Source organism: Saccoglossus kowalevskii, chromosome 17 (genome assembly GCF_978046115.1).
Source record: "Saccoglossus kowalevskii chromosome 17, keSacKowa6.1, whole genome shotgun sequence".
NCBI lineage: Eukaryota > Metazoa > Hemichordata > Enteropneusta > Harrimaniidae > Saccoglossus > Saccoglossus kowalevskii.
This window is the reverse complement of record NC_140657.1, coordinates 5,871,625-5,890,656: the sequence shown is the minus strand read 5'-3', so window position 1 is coordinate 5,890,656 and position 19,032 is coordinate 5,871,625. Positions and strand designations below refer to the sequence as shown.

The window sequence follows — 19,032 nt, the reverse complement described above, 5'->3', positions numbered from 1 at the left end:
ATCAATATAATAGGTGATTATATCGTACGTGATTTGAATCAATATAATAGGTGATTATATCATATGTGAATGGAATCAATATAATATGTGATTATATCATATGTGAATGGAATCAATATAATAGGTGATTATATCATATGTGAATGGAATCAATATAATAGGTGATTATATCATATGTGAATGGAATCAATATAATAGGTGATTATATCACGTGAATGGAATCAATATAATAGGTGATTATATCACGTGAATGGAATCAATAGGTGATTATATCACGTGAATGGAATCAATATAATAGGTGATTATATCGTACGTGAATGGAATCAATATAATAGGTGATTATATCACGTGAATGGAATCAATATAATGGGTGATTATATCGTACGTGCATGGAATCAATATAATAGGTGATTATATCACGTGGATGGAATCAATATAATAGGTGATTATATCATATGTGAATGGAATCAATATAATAGGTGATTATATCACGTGAATGGAATCAATAGGTGATTATATCACGTGAATTGAATCAATATAATAGGTGATTATATCGTACGTGAATGGAATCAATATAATAGGTGATTATATCACGTGAATGGAATCAATAGGTGATTATATCACGTGAATGGAATCAATATAATAGGTGATTATATCATGTAAATGGAATCAATATAATAGGTGATTATATCATTTGTGAATGGAATCAATATAATAGGTGATTATATCATACGCGAATGGAATCAATATAATAGGTGATTATATCATATGTGAATGGAATCAATATAATAGGTGATTATATCATACGCGAATGGAATCAATATAATAGGCGATTATATCATATGTGAATGGAATCAATATAATAAGTGATTATATCACGTAAATGGAATCAATATAATAGGCGATTATATCATACATGAGTGGAATCAATATAATAGGTGATTATATCACGTGAATGGAATCAATATAATAGGTGATTATATCACGTGAATGGAATCAATATAATAGGTGATTATATCGTACGCGAATGGAATCAATATAATAGGTGATTATATCACGTGGATGGAATCAATATAATAGGTGATTATATCATATGTGAATGGAATCAATATAATAGGTGATTATATCACGTGAATGGAATAATAGGTGATTATATCACGTGAATGGAATCAATATAATAGGTGATTATATCGTACGTGAATGGAATCAATATAATAGGTGATTATATCACGTGAATGGAATCAATAGGTGATTATATCACGTGAATGGAATCAATATAATAGGTGATTATATCACGTGAATGGAATCAATAGGTGATTATATCACGTGAATGGAATCAATATAATAGGTGATTATATCGTACGTGAATGGAATCAATATAATAGGTGATTATATCACGTGAATGGAATCAATAGGTGATTATATCACGTGAATGGAATCAAGATAATAGGTGATTATATCGTACGTGAATGGAATCAATATAATAGGTGATTATATCACGTGAATGGAATCAATATAATAGGTGATTATATCATATGTGAATGGAATCAATATAATAGGTAATTATATCGTACGTGAATGGAATCAATATAATAGGTGATTATATCACGTGAATGGAATCAATATAATAGGTGATTATATCACGTGAATGGAATCAATATAATAGGTGATTATATCACGTGAATGGAATCAATATAATAGGTGATTATATCACGTGAATGGAATCAATATAATAGGTGATTATATCACGTGAATGGAATCAATAGGTGATTACCCCCACACCATCCCCTAGGCTTTCGTTGCGTATGGAAGTTATTTTCACTTGTGATACAGTGTATTCTGCGGCCGTACTTTCACAAGCAAAGCATGGGTGATATGCAAATTAGTTTTAGTCAAAATATCTGACTGCCGAAAAAGTACTATTACTGTTGTTCAAATTTCATTTCACTTGGCAAGTATATTCATGTACCCCAAATATCGTGCTTCTAAATATTGTTTATTTCTGCTATGATTCGAAAAACGGTGCTCCTGAAGGGACTACTTTGTTTGTTCTCAGACCTCATTTGCATATGGGGTGTGAAAATGCCGATTTTGATCAAAATAAACTGCAGTGCATATGTAATAATTGGCTGTATTTCACCTGATGTCTCGAAGATGGTGTAAAAATTAAGGTTAAGCGTAAAAATCAATCGATAATAGCATCTTTCTCACCAACAGCGTGACTCGTCTTTTACGGAAATCTGGAGTTTAAAAATATCCCATATTGATATGAGAATGGTGGGCGGGCTTAATATTACATGTGAAGTGTGTATGAATGATTGACGGTCTCATCTGTAAATCAATTACAATATAAGTGTTGATGGCATATCTACCAATCAGCAGCAATGGCAGAGATCTTGGCGTCGAGAATTGTCATTTTGTTTATATATAACTATATCTTTGACTATAACTTTCTTATTCGTGGCTTACGACCTGTAGTACTAAGCATTTCAAGACAATGTGTACACGTGGTACATGGTATTGAGGTATCACGTGACCAGTACAAGACGAGTCCGATAAATCACTATCGAATGCACAACCACCCATTAATGTCTTGAACTTAACGACCTCATTCAGACGTAAATGTCATTATCAGAGCTATTGATTTTATAACCAAATAAAACGCGCTTGAATAGCGTTTTGAGTTTGGTATGCAGAGTGACATAGTAATTGTATTTCTTACATATTTGTAAAAGTCATATATTTAACTTAAATTGGCCTAAATTACATCGTCTAATTGACGTGGAAGGCGTTTCCTGTGAACGCTGATTAATTTGACATTGCGGCGCTGCATGGTGCCACGACAAACACAAAGCATACATTCCCGTGCAATAACGACACATAAAACGTCAAGTCGTGGTGTTCATTGGAATCAGGGGGATGGGGTCACACAGTACGGTATTATTGTACGCTGATAATCGCCTGAATATGTGTTGCCGTGTTTATATTAGTTTATGGGCGTGACTAGCAAAGCGTCAGTACATGCTTATACATTCTTTACAGAAGAAAAAACATACGTTAAGATTCTTATAAATTGTCAGTGGTGATTATAGCCGCCATAGACCTCTATATTGCTTTTCATGCCAGCACCATACGTGAGCGTTATCCAGCCCGTGGAAATTGCTTTGGGGCAGAAACCCTGTATAAACACTATCTGAGTTGTATAAGGCGTAGAGGAAATTGAGAGAGGGTCCCACATAAATCATCTACGTATATGCATGTTGGGGACGTGGAAATATCAGTTCCACATATTCCAGTTGTACACCCACAATTTCCACCCATACCGGTTTCACACATACAAGTTTAACGAATATAAGTTATACACATACCAGTCCCATACAAGCCAGTTTCACACACACGCCAGTTCCACACGCACACCAGTTCAACACACACACCAGTTCCACACGCACACCAGTTCCACACACACACACTAGTTCCACACACGCCAGTTCCACACACGCACGCCAGTTCCACACACACACACACCAGTTTCACACACACACCAGTTCCACACGCACACCAGTTCCACACACGCACACCAGTTCCACACACACGCCAGTTCCACACACACACCAGTTCCACACACACACCAGTTCCACACACACACCAGTTCCACACACGCCAGTTCCACACACACGCCAGTTCCACACACACACACACCAGTTCCACACACACGCCAGTTCCACACACACGCCAGTTCCACACGCACGCCAGTTCCACACGCACACCAGTTCCACACGCATACCAGTCCCACGCACACCAGTTCCACACACACACCAGTTCCACACACACGCCAGTTCCACACGCACACCAGTTTCACACACACACCAGTTCCACACACATACCAGTTCCACGCACACACCAGTTCCACGCGCACACCAGTTCCACACATTTTTCTAAATATCAGTTCCGTACATGCAAGTTTACCACATATCAGTTTCTCGTGTACCATTGCAACATTTATAAATCCGTCATGATTATTGACTCATTCAAAATAAAAGAAAATATTAATAATACTAGTGTGATGATTTATTTTCAACTGAAAATTGATCTAGAAAAATAATTTCTATTTGCAATACATACCAATTTAATATATGTACAAGAAATATACAATGTATCAACGTGTTGGTACTTGACCAATACACACAAATATATACATGAGACAACACTAAATACAAATCAGTGTAATATCTGCACGTGAAATATACCATGTGTTAACATATTAGCTATTAAAATTACTTAAATGGGTAACTGGCCAATATAGTTAATACACTCAAGTGTATGTAAATTTTATTAAATTACAACCAATGCATATAAGTGTATTGTAAGTGTACATTAAATATTCAATGTATCAGCGTACGGGCTACTAACCAATGCAAACCGATGTATACATGGATTACTAACCAATACAAACCAATGCATACATTGGTTACTAACAATTACAAACCGTTGCATACATGGATTACTAACCAATACAAACTAATGCATACACGGGTTATTAACCAATACAAACCAATGTATACACAGATTACAAACCAATACAAATCGATGCATACATTGGTTAATAACCATTACAAACCGTTGCATACATCAATTACTAACCAATACAAGTCGATATATTCATTGGTTACTAACCAATACAAACCAATGCATACACGAGTTACTAACCAATACTTAAGTTGGTTACTAATCAATACAAACCAACGCATACAATGGTTACTAACAATACTAATCAATGCATACATTGGCTAATAACAATAGAAACCAATGTATACATGAGTTACACTCTAATGTATGGGTTACTAATACATACTAGTATGTAATGGTTAGTGAAATGTGAATGAATCAGCGTCATATGTATCCAGCAATATTTTAGTAACACACGCTTGACTAGTGTCGGTTTTCATACAACGTTGATGGTCTGTGACTGAAAAACGTAATGCTGCAAATAACAGAATATACAGGATTTTGGCTATTTATATACACAATATATACAATAATCTTGGAAGCCCAATCCTGTGAATAAAATTGAAAGTACCAAGCAATGCACACCAATGAAATACACTAGTATGTCACCTACAAGTCCACGACAATGTAAATAATATAGAGTTACAAAAATCTATTCTGAATTTTGACTTTCTTGTTAAGTAGTACTGAGAGAAACCTCGTCCCCATTCTCTATGTTGGACTTCAATCACGACAATCAATCAAGCCCGTATTATTGCCATGGCAACCAACCATGAACAGACAGAGGTGAAATAAATCACATACATGAAGGTCAGCCAAAATTATACAGCTATCCCATAATATACGTGTACGTGTGTAATATAACGCACCTGTTGATATACGTCACTAATCTAGGTATATAATCTTAACAAATCACGGAATGTCTTGTCATGGTTATAACTCGTCAAATGTGAACTCGAGCATTAATTTTAATAAAATTAACAGCAGTGGAAATTTTGGGGAAAACAAACAATCTGTATGTATCAATAAAATAACATGCTATAATTGTGTCAACCTATTAAATTAATAAGAAGTGTACATTAATTATCAATTCCAAGGTTACCCAGGAACCAATGTATTTTAATTTATTTGTTTTACTGAGTGTAGCTCTTGGTAAAACTACATCGCTTCGTTTCTACATGTAGTACGTGGTTTAGAATCTGATTAGGAAAATTTTCTACGGTGTAATTCAAATCTATTTTCACAATACAGAAAATACAATTACACGCGATTATATGGCTGTTTCAAACATTAAGAAGGATTATGAACAGGTTTGGTCAATCGATAATAATCAGGCGCGTTCAAATTAAATCACCCGGATGTAACCATACGTGATGGTAATCCTGATGCAGTAGCGAGTATGCCATTAAATTTAGAAATTCACATTTATCTCTGAACTACTCAAATCAACTGAAATTACACATGTGCCTGATTGGATGTTGCTTAAGTCTACAGTGTTCGTAAAATAAAGTGGATCATTTATATTCCAATAACCAGATTATTTGACTGCTCTGTTTGCATGTTTGCTGATTACATGTTCAGATAAACCACTTCATACCACGCACTCCTACAACGTTTATATTTAATTATCTGTTCAAATTCCTTTTCTTTTCAATCAAGTGTTTTATCAAATAAGTATTTAACATACAGTTTTTAATCTGAGACAATAATTGAGAGGACAATATATACCGATGTGATTGGTGGCAATAGTAGGGTCTCTGTTAATGTGATGCGCAGGGCCTGGATTTAGAAAATTGTGGCAATAACATGGCCTCTATCTTGGTGATTGCGGGCAATAACCGACTCTCTATTAATGTGGTTGGTGGCCATAGCAGGGTTTTTATTAATGTGATTGGTGGCAATAACATGGCCTCTATCTAGGTGATTTGCGGATAATAACAAGCACTGAATTAATTTGATTGGCGGCAATAACAGGGCCTATTAATGTGACTGTTTGCGATATTATTTTAGATTTGAGGACTGTATTACTGATTCACCGTGCACAGTGACAAACACAATCGTAATTTGTGGTAACTAGGTGAACGTAGCTCATTCTAAACCGCCATTTTGAAATGGCTACTATTGTTGAAAGGAACAAAGCATGGGATGGAACAAATGGATCTTTAGAGGACCGTACTGACAACAAGAATTGACCTTCAAGTATTTCTTGTGACCTTTCGCCACGGACGGTTATATTACGATATGAGGTACTTTGTTCCGCACTACCCAAGCACACTATTGGATATTTGGTCACAGACATGGTGATTTACCGCGTCGTGACAGTTAGAAAAAAAACGGGGCAAATGTCATATTACTGAATTATCAATTCACTTTTCCATAAAAGGTCCACGCACGTCATTTCAATAGCACTCTGGCCAATAGCATGACAGAAACTCATCTTAAAATAGTTTTCTGGCCAATAGCATGGCAGCATCTCATTTCAAAATAGCACTATGACCATTGGCATGACAACAGCACATCTCAATTTTCGATAAGTTACATTAGTTGGCGGCGGTTAATAAATATTCGGACATGAAATGTCGAAACATTGTTATATCATTCAGGTTTTAGGACAGAACTGGAAGCATTGTATGTAGCAACGAATTTTGAATGAGAAAACGTTCTTTTGTGGAAGGGTAAATTTTCTTGTCATTCAGCTTATATTATTATTTCTTGCATAAAAATATTTCAAAAAAACACTGGTTACGATGAAACTACACAACAAGTTACGCATATTAGTAGTATTGTTGGGTATAGACACAACTGAACAGCTAATGTGCTCTTTGTGCAGCGGTTACAAGCTAGTTAGAAATACCAGAACCCTCACGTTCCTTGTTAGTGTCGATTTTTTCTTTACCAAATATTTCATTTATGGATAGTTCTGAGTGTTGACCAGTCCAGTCTTTGCCACGAAGATACCTTGCCTTCCGTGCCTCCACAAACATCTCATCTGAATCGGGCATCAAATGCATGGTACGAAGCCCCCCGTCAGGTGCATACTTTCCTTGATCGAATACCTGTGTGGGATTCTCCAACATTTGTTTGACACGTTTTAAGTCTCGTGCACGATTCTCAGCTACTTGGCTAGCATTCGCGGAATCTTCTTCTGCTTCTTCTATCTGTGCGGCCGGTGGCGACTTAACTCGCACCTCTCGTTTTGTCGCTCTGTCAGGGTCTCTTGTGGCTGATGCGGTTTCTGCAGGCTTGTCTGATCCTCCCGTTGTTGATGATGCCGATCCAGATTTGGAACCTTGGTCTGAAAGTGGCGCCTTGGATAATGACGGTACTGCCACTGGTTTGGCTTCTTCTGGTACTGTCGTCAAAGACGGCGATTTTCTACTCGATCTTGGAGCTGCTTTGTCTTGATCGTGTGACAGGAGACGTTTTGCCACAGATTCCCGGGCTTCGTCAATATTCAGATTTGAAATTGTATCCTTAGTTTTCTTGTTGTTGCGTCGAGGCGACGGTGTTGGCGTTGCCGCCATAGCACCCTGTGACGATATCACTTCTACTATCGCTCCACTTTTTGTCACTGTTGTTACAGATTTCCTTCTAATTCCGTTTTCCACAGTGACTTCTTCCTTCAGTGGTTTTGCTTTTATATCTGCACTGACAACGGTTGGTACGTTTGGTTCAGTTTTGTTTACATCTTGTGGTTGCTGTGGTGCAGTGTCGTTACCAACTTGCTGCTTTTGACTGTCGATTGTGTCTGTAGTATGCCTGCCCTGTGGGCTCTCCTTTTCTGCTTCACGTTTTCTACTTGTTCTTCGTTTAACGCCATTATTTTTATTACCTGTAGGTGGGTGCCAAGCCGATCCCACTCCTGGATTACTCTTACTGCCGTACAGTGGACCAGCTTGTCGTAATGTAAAGTTAACGGCTTGGTTGCTAACATTTGTTGGACGTTTTACCATATATTGTCCTTTATTTCTAATTTTACTTAGTTCTGTTTCCAGTCGCCTTCTTTCTTTTTTCATTGTTTCCAGATGTAGTCTCTCTAATTCCTTCTGTGTGCCTAACTCATTGTTCATTTGATTCGTCGCATAACGATTGCGCCTTCGGGCTTCTTCGGAAGTCCTCGTGTTGTACATTTGAAAGCCTTCGTAATGGCGACTCATGGTTGCCTTGGTGAAAAAGATTCTTTGTACTTGTCGCTGAGTTGCTGCTAAACCACGGAATTGTTTACACTGTCTGGAAAAAAAAGACATAAACTCGCATTAGCTACTACAATGGTTATACACACCAACCCGTGGGCGTTCAATCCTTCGTTTTCAGGTGACCACGTATTCTTACAATACGAAGTCCTTCACAAAAAAATATTACCAAGACAGTTGGGTCATAGAATACTGAAAACTCGGTTGTAGTACGTAATATTACTATGACGACTGGACCACGGAATACTGACAAATCAGTTGTAATACATATTATTACCATGACTACTGGATCATGGAATACTGATTACTCAGCTGTAGCACGTAATATTACCATGACTATTGTATTAATATTGCTAAAACGGTTGGGCCATAGAATACTAAAAACTCAGTTGTAGTATGTAATACCATGACGACTGGTTCATAGAATACTGAAAACTCAGTTGTAGTACGTATTACCATGACGACTGGTTCATGGAATACTGAAAACTCAGTTGTAGTACGTATTACCATGACGACTGGTTCATAGAATACTAAAAACTCAGTTGTAGTACGTATTACCATGACGACTAGTTCATGGAATACTGATAACTCGGCTGTAGTACGCATTATCATGACGACTGGTTCATGGAATACTAACAACTCAGCTGAAGTATGTGACGATGGCGATTAAATTATTCACCACCGTTCTGTTCGTCGCAGTTAGCAGTAACCATGGCCTCTTATATTTCTGTCAATGTGCCATAAGTGGGGCACCCGGGGTTAAGTCATTAAACCATCCATGAATACAATCGGTGAAGACTGATAAGTGAAATTTTGAAGCAAATATTCTTTAGTTTTAAGTTGTTCTATTATTGTGTACACGGAATCCAACTATTTATTGACACAGCTTTGACAGATGGAGTGTATACCCTTTTAGCACGGCTGATTATCGGGCTGCATTGAATATTATGCTGTATTCCATTCACTACAAAACTCGTTGCTCCTTGGCAGGTTTGAAATCTACTAGCGGGGAATTCCCCATAATTACGCGACCACTTGGTGATTTACAAAGCTCACGTTGCCTACAAAGTAGAGCTTACCGCGATAATTACTAGCATCGTAACTAGGCGAAGATGGAATGTACGAGTTGTGAATAAAACTGTGAACATTGTATGTCAGCTTGTATATGATAAAATTATACTATGTTATATTGAGCTCCTCTGGTATAGGCTGCTGCGGCTCTAGTCAGGAAAAAACACAGTTCGTCACGTGCACGAACTAGCAGCTGAAACGTGACAGGTCAAGATAGCACGAGCATTCCAAGAATGTTTTTAAAAGTTCTCATGGCAACAAAAAAGGGGTAATTATTGTGCAAAATACAAAAATAAAACTGTTGTCGACTTGGGAGAGATATGCGCTCAATTGTTTCGTTTTTGTCTGGCGAAGTCGGGCTATCGCTGGTGAATTTGCTGCCAATAAATCTCCCGTTTACCCGATCCCCACTCGGATGCTTCTCGCGTGACCATAGCACGTGACTCAATACCTATAATGAAGTATGTGGTTCGTTGGGGGGTATGACCATTAAAAACTTCGAGGGCCTCTAATCTAATTGTGTGCAGTATGTTTCTATGATGATTTTATTGTATTGTTGTCCAATGTGTGAAATAAGTTTTCCCTATAACTTAGGCGTGCAGATTTTCTTTCTGATATTTATCCCAGCATTTTGTTTTCATGATACTTTCGTGAACATTTTTTTTTTCAAATCTGCCATCCAAGACTTTCTAATTGTCCACCCCAAAAATGGATATCTTAAAACCAAAAAGCTTGCATTTTCTCGGAAGCTGTGATTTTCAAAATAAATATCAGAAGAAAGGAGTCATTATTATTGATTTTTCAAAATATTCAGTTGTGCAATCCATGCAAGTATCAATCAAGGACATCTCTAAACGAAATATATTTTGTTTATTGGACAACTTCGACAGATTGTCCTCTTATATTAAGTTACAATTGTGCAAAATGCATGGGCGTTGCCGTGCCTTGAGCAATAGTACTACTGACATCCGTATAAGTATTCTACTTGTATCGACAGTTAAACAATCAGTGCTTACTTTTTATCTCGTGTCGTCATGGTTACCATGGAAATGCACTAATAATCACACGGTTTTTACAGGTTTTTCAAATTGTGTAAATTATTGTCGGCCTAACCTGTCTACTTGACCGAGAAAATGTTTATATGGACTGTGCATATCGCCGTCTCCACTATAAAGACCTGTAGTCTAGCGAATAATGTGTCGTGCACATCGCCATCTCTACTAATGATACCTGTAGTCTAGTGAATAATGTGTCGTGCACATCACCATCTCTACTAATGATACCTGTAGTCTAGTGAATAATGTGTCGTGCACATCGCCATCTCTACTAATGATACCTGTAGTCTAGTGAATAATGTGTCGTGCACATCGCCATCTCTACTAATGATACCTGTAGTCTAGTGAATAATATGTCGTGCACATCACCATCTCCACTAATGATACCTGTAGTCTAGTGAATAATGGGTCGTGTACATCACCATCTCTACTAATGATACCTGTAGTCTAGTGAATAATGTGTCGTGCACATCGCCATCTCTACTAATGATACCTGTAGTCTAGTGAATAATGTGTCGTGCACATCGCCATCTCTACTAATGATACCTGTAGTCTAGTGAATAATGTGTCGTGCACATCGCCATCTCTACTAATGATACCTGTAGTCTAGTGAATAATGTGTCGTGCACATCGCCATCTCTACTAATGATACCTGTAGTCTAGTGAATAATGTGTCGTGCACATCGCCATCTCTACTAATGATACTTGTAGTCTAGTGAATAATATGTCGTGCACATCGCCATCTCTACTAATGATACCTGTAGTCTAGTGAATAATGGGTCGTGCACATCGCCATCTCTACTAATGATACCTGTAGTCTAGTGAATAATGTGTCGTGCACATCGCCATCTCTACTAATGATACCTGTAGTCTAGTGAATAATGTGTCGTGCACATCGCCATCTCTACTAATGATACCTGTAGTCTAGTGAATAATATGTCGTGCACATCACCATCTCTACTAATGATACCTGTAGTCTAGTGAATAATGGGTCGTGTACATCACCATCTCTACTAATGATACCTGTAGTCTAGTGAATAATGTGTCGTGCACATCGCCATCTCTACTAATGATACCTGTAGTCTAGTGAATAATGTGTTTTGCAAATCGCCATCTCTACTAATGATCTCTGTAGTCTAGTGAATAATATGTCGTGCACATCGCCATCTCTACTAATGATACCTGTAGTCTAGTGAATAATGTGTCGTGCACATCGCCATCTCTACTAATGATACCTGTAGTCTAGTGAATAATATGTCGTGCACATCGCCATCTCTACTAATGATACCTGTAGTCTAGTGAATAATGTGTCGTGCATATCGCCATCTCTACTAATGATACCTGTAGTCTAGTGAATAATATGTCGTGCACATCGCCATCTCTACTAATGATACCTGTAGTCTAGTGCATAATGTGTCGTGCACATCGCCATCTCTACTAATGATACCTGTAGTCTAGTGAATAATATGTCGTGCACATCGCCATCTCTACTAATGATACCTGTAGTCTAGTGAATAATGTGTCGTGCATATCGCCATCTCTACTAATGATACCTGTAGTCTAGTGAATAATATGTCGTGCACATCGCCATCTCTACTAATGATACCTGTAGTCTAGTGCATAATGTGTCGTGCACATCGCCATCTCTACTAATGATACCTGTAGTCTAGTGAATAATATGTCGTGCACATCGCCATCTCTACTAATGATACCTGTAGTCTAGTGAATAATGGGTCGTGCACATCGCCATCTCTACGAATGATACCTGTAGTCTAGTGAATATTGGGTCGTGCACATCGCCATCTCTACTAATGATACCTATAGTCTAGTGAACGTAGCCATCAATGTATTCATCAGATAACACATTCAAATGTAATATGTGACGACATTTATCAGTAAACTGCATGGTGTACCTAAAATTGGTGATACAGGGCTAAAGTTGATTCGATTAAAAGCGAAAATAAAACAACTTTACTTAAATCATTACATGAATTTAAATACGACATGCCATGCTATCAAGGTATCGATAACATGAGTGATGAGAGTAGTGCGAATGAATCGCCGTCAGCAATGCATAGCGGGGATGGATTAGTTCCGATCTGGCGACGACATTTTGAATAGCAGACAGTGTTCACTCAGCGCACCGTGACAACAGTTACAGTCCACTATAGTATCTACCGATGCGCATTATTGTGCCGTGGTTTGAATGTATCTAGTGATAGTGGTTTGATTGTGGTTGTGGTGGTGTGAGTATGTGGTGGTGGTCTGAGTGTCTAGTGGTGGTGACCATAGTGTTTAGTGATAGTGATTTGATTGTGGTGGTGGTGGTGGTGGCCTGAGTGTCTGGTAAGGGAGGTATGAGTGGCTGGTGATCGTAATCTGAGTGTGTGGTGGTGATCTCAGTGTATGTTAGTCTGAGTGGCTGGTGTTAGTAGTCAGAGTGTGTTGTAGTGATCTCAGTGTATGTTAGTCTGAGTGGCTGGTGTTAGTAGTCAGAGTGTGTTGTAGCGATAGTCTAATCGTGTACTGCTGATCAGTGGTGGCAGCACGGGGGCGTCGTCCCTTCAATATCAAACTCAAACCCTTTGTGCCAGCAAAATTTGCCCGTCAAAATGCAGAAAATAACGTTTCAGAGGGTCTATATTTCATTTGTTTAAGGCGGAGCATCCCCCAGACCCCCTAGTAAGGTTGCGCTTTCGGTGCAAGGTTGGTGAGAAAATCACGCCGCCGCTTCTGTTGATGGTTTGGTCGTGTATGGTGGAGATCTTAGAGTCTGATAGTGGTTGTGATGGTGGAGATCTAAGAGTCTGATAGTGGTTGTGATGGTGGAGATCTTAGAGTCTGATAGTGGTTGTGATGGTGGAGATCTGAGAGTCTGATAGTGGTTGTGATGGTGGAGATCTTAGAGTCTGATAGTGGTTGTGATGGTGGAGATCTGAGAGTCTGATAGTGGTTGTGATGGTGGAGATCTGAGAGGCTGATAGTGGTTGTGATGATGGAGATCTGAAAGTCTAATACTGGTTGTGATGGTGGAGATCTGAGAGTCTGATAGTGGTTGTGATGGTGGATATCTGAAAGTCTGATACTGGTTGTGATGGTGGAGATCTTAGAGTCTGATAGTGGTTGTGATGGTGGAGATCTTCGAGTCTGATAGTGGTTGTGATGGTGGAGATCTGAGAGTCTGATAGTGGTTGTGATGGTGGAGATCTGAGAGTCTAATACTGGTTGTGATGGTGGAGATCTGAGAGTCTGATAGTGGTTGTGATGGTGGAGATCTGAGAGTCTGATAGTGGTTGTGATGGTGGAGATCTTAGAGTCTGATAGTGGTTGTGATGGTGGAGATCTGGGAGTCTGATAGTGGTTGTGATGGTGGATATCTGAGAGTCTGATAGTGGTTGTGATGGTGGTCAAACCATGTTACCAGGAGTTGTAGAAAGCACGATAACGTTACAGCATTTACAGAAAACTACGCGAACTTCCAATGATAGTTTTTTTTCGTCTGTTGGGCTGCATTATATTGTCTCATTGCGTAAAATGGTAGAGTATAATTTCCCAGTTCACTGTTCACCTAATATGGAACAGTACTCGGTGAGATACCACCACACTACAACATGCAGTTATTAATTGCCTATGTCTTTAGAAACATATTTCTATGCTACTTGCAAAAAAACACGTCCAATTTCGTGTGTATGGTGTAACAATATAGGCACAGTATTATAGCTACGTCAACACCAAAGTATACCCAATACCATGTGTATGTACGTAACAATATAGACACAGTATTATAGCTACGTCAACACCAAAGTATACCCAATACCATGTGTATGTACGTAACAATATAGGCACAGTATTATAGCTACGTCAACACCAAAGTATACCCAATACCATGTGTATGTACGTAACAATATAGGCACAGTATTGTAGCTACGTCAACACCAAAGTATACCCAATACCATGTGTATGCACGTAACAATTTAGGCACAGTATTATAGCTACGTCAACACCAAAGTATACCCAATACCATGTGTATGTACGTAACAATATAGGCACAGTATTATAGCTACGTCAACACCAAAGTATATCCAATACCATGTGTATGTACGTAACAATATAGACACAGTATTATAGCTACGTCAACACCAAAGTATACCCAATACCATGTGTATGTACGTAACAATATAGGCACAGTATTATAGCTACGTCAACACCAAAGTATACCCAATACCATGTGTATGTACGTAACAATATAGACACAGTATTATAGCTACGTCAACACCAAAGTATACCCAATACCATGTGTATGCACGTAACAATATAGACACAGTATTATAGCTACGTCAACACCAAAGTATACCCAATACCATGTGTATGCACGTAACAATATAGACACAGTATTATAGCTACGTCAACACCAAAGTATACCCAATACCATGTGTATGTACGTAACAATATAGGCACAGTATTGTAGCTACGTCAACACCAAAGTATACCCAATACCATGTGTATGTACGTAACAATATAGACACAGTATTATAGCTACGTCAACACCAAAGTATACCCAATACCATGTGTATGCACGTAACAATATAGACACAGTATTATAGCTACGTCAACACCAAAGTATACCCAATACCATGTGTATGTACGTAACAATATAGGCACAGTATTGTAGCTACGTCAACATCAAAGTATACCCAATACCATGTGTATGTACGTAACAATATAGGCACAGTATTATAGCTACGTCAACACCAAAGTATACCCAATACCATGTGTATGTACGTAACAATATAGGCACAGTATTATAGCTACGTCAACACCAAAGTATACCCAATACCATGTGTATGTACGTAACAATATAGGTACAGTATTATAGCTACGTCAACACCAAAGTATGCCCAATACCATGTGTATGTACGTAACAATATAGACAGTATTATAGCTACGTCAACACCAAAGTATACCCAATACCATGTGTATGCACGTAACAATATAGGCACAGTATTATAGCTACGTCAACACCAAAGTATACCCAATACCATGTGTATGTACGTAACAATATAGGCACAGTATTATAGCTACGTCAACACCAAAGTATACCCAATACCATGTGTATGTACGTAACAATATAGACACAGTATTATAGCTACGTCAACACCAAAGTATACCCAATACCATGTGTATGCACGTAACAATATAGGCACAGTATTACAGCTACGTCAACACCAAAGTATACCCAATACCATGTGTATGCACGTAACAATATAGGCACAGTATTATAGCTACGTCAACACCAAAGTATACCCAATACCATGTGTATGTACGTAACAATATAGGCACAGTATTACAGCTACGTCAACACCAAAGTATACCCAATACCATGTGTATGTACGTAACAATATAGGCACAGTATTATAGCTACGTCAACACCAAAGTATGCCCAATACCATGTGTATGTACGTAACAATATAGACACAGTATTATAGCTACGTCAACACCAAAGTATACCCAATACCATGTGTATGTACGTAACAACATAGACACAGTATTATAGCTACGTCAACACCAAAGTTTACCCAATACCATGTGTATGTACGTAACAATATAGACACAGTATTATAACTACGTCAACACCAACGTTTACCAAATACCATGTGTATGTACGTAACAACATAGACACAGTATTGCTATGTAAATATCATGATACATCCATAGTCTGTAAAGTGCGAAAATATTGAATTCTTGAAATATTGTCTATTTACAGTTTGGGTCAAGAGACCTGTCTGAATTGCTATCGCTGTATTTATAAATTAGTCAGTCTGGGAATGTACAACACTAAAAAATCGTAAACATTGCGCGTGCGGATTTATGGTATGCTGGAAAACAAAAGGTTTTACTGAAAATGTGGTTATGTAATGCATGCTCTTTGTCGACCGTGTGACACTGTTACCAGAGACGTGGAAGAACATGAGGTAATATAGCTTTGAAAAACAATTATGCGTTGTCGTTAGTAACAACCTAATCTAAGTTTATGTTTCTGCCTATCAGAAAATGTCCACACATCGACCTTAACAGATGTGGACACGTCAATGCCAGAATCTCGAAAAAAGTTTGTGTCATTTTGTAAAAATAGATAAATAAATAAATAAATAAATAAATAAATAAATAAATAAATAAATAAATAAATAAATAAATAAATAAATAAATAAATAAATAAATAAATAAATAAATAAATAAATAAATAAATAAATAAATAAATAAATAGCCTTGTGGTTGCCATTTTCTAAACTTCGAAAAGTTTGTCATCCTAGCATTTTACATGCGTCTTATTTTCGTAAATGAACCTATCACATGCGTGCCACCTATTTCTCGTACTAACATTTGACGGAATTTACTGTACTTGTCACCTTTGACGCCAATGTAACACTTCGGTGTTATAATACTGCAGCTATATACGACTAAATAACCCATTAACTAGTTTTGGCAGTCAACAAGTCTACTAACGTCAGGGGAGACTGCGTATTTAGAACAATCCTACCTTTCCCTTACTTCGTAGTTACGTACCTCAATTCACTCAATACAATTGACTGTGTTCGTCAATAATATACAAACTAGACTGCCAGACACTGGCTGTGAGTTCGCCGGATATAATTTGAATACTACGCGATGTTAAGATTCAATTATTCTTGGTACTTTCATATATTTAGCCGGAGGGATAGCTTACTGTGCTTAGGTAAGCTTTAATAGGAGTAGGTATACAAAAGAAGGAAGGACGGTGGAGCTTACCGTACACTATCAGATATCCTACCCAAGGTAACTGAAGTCAACAATATGTAGCTGGAACATCGCCAGGTGTAAACTGTTCACGCTGCCGCTAAATGACAAATGCACGGTCACACTGATTGAATGAAGGACAAGGAGAAGATATCACGCTGTTTTTAAAAAATAAAATACGAGGCAGGCAACGACCTGTTGTTCTGTTGTTCACCAGCCCACGAAGAAGGTAGAAATCGGCACAATAGATATCGTTAAATGCATTGAGCCCGTTACCACAACTTGTAGGCAAAGCACGTAGGGTACTGTCTCAGCGTATACTATGTCACTCCCAACTGCTCTAAGTTGCACGCTTTGCTGTAGGCGTCGGAGGGGATTACGTCGCTCACTATTTGCGCTAGGACGATCATTGGCCACTTGTTGAATATACAGCAACCAGACAAAATGACAACTTAAAGGGGCGTACGTTTGAACGTTTATGAATATTTATAAAGCGATCGGGTAGTCATGGTTACCCGTGTCGTTATCTTACCTATGTCTAACGTGTACCTAGTCGGAGCCTTGCAACTTTACTGTAAATATGTTTTATTGTAGCGCACAGAAGTCGATGTGTCACTATGACTAACACCGCAGTCAAAATTGAAACATTCCTACAGAATCATAACGTTGTTTATAGTAAAACGGAAGTACGTCCGGTGAGGAGCGGCCCAATAGGTTCGTAATTCAAGTACGTGCCTAGCAACGACGTCCTAAGAAGTCCAATCACTATCACATTAAACCCCGCTCTTATTGTTAACTAACGGCTTATCGTATAAGAAAGATAGAGGGCGTACCACTAAAGCGTTGGTCGTTATCACGCCACACAGATAATGTCTATTTGATATGTGCGTCACGTGAATTACAAGGTATATAGTCTCGTAATCTGAATTCTTGGCTTCTGACACATCTTGCCATAGCTAGGTAGATCAACCAACATGTCATTTCGCTTTTAATACTAAATAAATACAGCTCTATTGTTTCCATGTGGCGTACGCTGCTACATAGCCTAACAATTATTTCTGATAAACAAACATCGATATTTCGTGATACGGATCAAACTTGAACTTTTGTAAAAAATACCAGTTGATAGTGTGATCAATGTCATGCGGGCGATTTTTGAAGTTATCTTTATACAAAGACCAACATGTTGATTTAAACGTGCCATAGTCAAGGCGCATAGCGACACAAACATAGAATAATATTGCAGCTATTTCTGTTACTGTGTCTACATGGAAGTACGTCCCTGTGTGCACGTACAGGGGAAGATGACTTCTATCAATATGTGCACGGAAATAGCCAATTGGATCTTCTTGGTTTTTTTCACTAGTTTTATTATTATAGGTAGTATATTCATTCGTATGTAGCATGAATTACTTTACTTAAAAACCTATAAT

The 19,032-nt window shown here is 38.1% G+C and overlaps 1 protein-coding gene across 4 annotated transcripts; it reads right to left on the bottom strand.

Annotated features, from left to right (window-relative positions):
• Positions 1–4,046: 4,046 nt before the first annotated feature.
• LOC102808137 (uncharacterized) lies at positions 4,047–18,383 on the bottom strand. 4 transcript variants are annotated; one of them, XM_078009665.2, is made up of 2 exons: positions 18,132–18,383; positions 4,047–8,736 (listed from the first exon to the last, which is right to left on the bottom strand). In XM_078009665.2, the coding sequence occupies exon 2, from the start codon at positions 8,661–8,663 to the stop codon at positions 7,347–7,349; it is 1,317 nt and encodes a 438-aa protein (XP_077865791.1). In that variant the 5' UTR covers positions 8,664–8,736; positions 18,132–18,383; the 3' UTR covers positions 4,047–7,346. The 4 variants fall into 4 exon arrangements, with proteins under 4 accessions (XP_077865791.1, XP_006817137.1, XP_077865792.1 ...); XM_006817074.3 differs by lacking the exon at positions 18,132–18,383 and adding an exon at positions 17,612–18,039; XM_078009666.2 differs by lacking the exon at positions 18,132–18,383 and adding an exon at positions 17,364–17,597.
• Between the last annotated feature and the right edge of the window lie 649 nt (positions 18,384–19,032).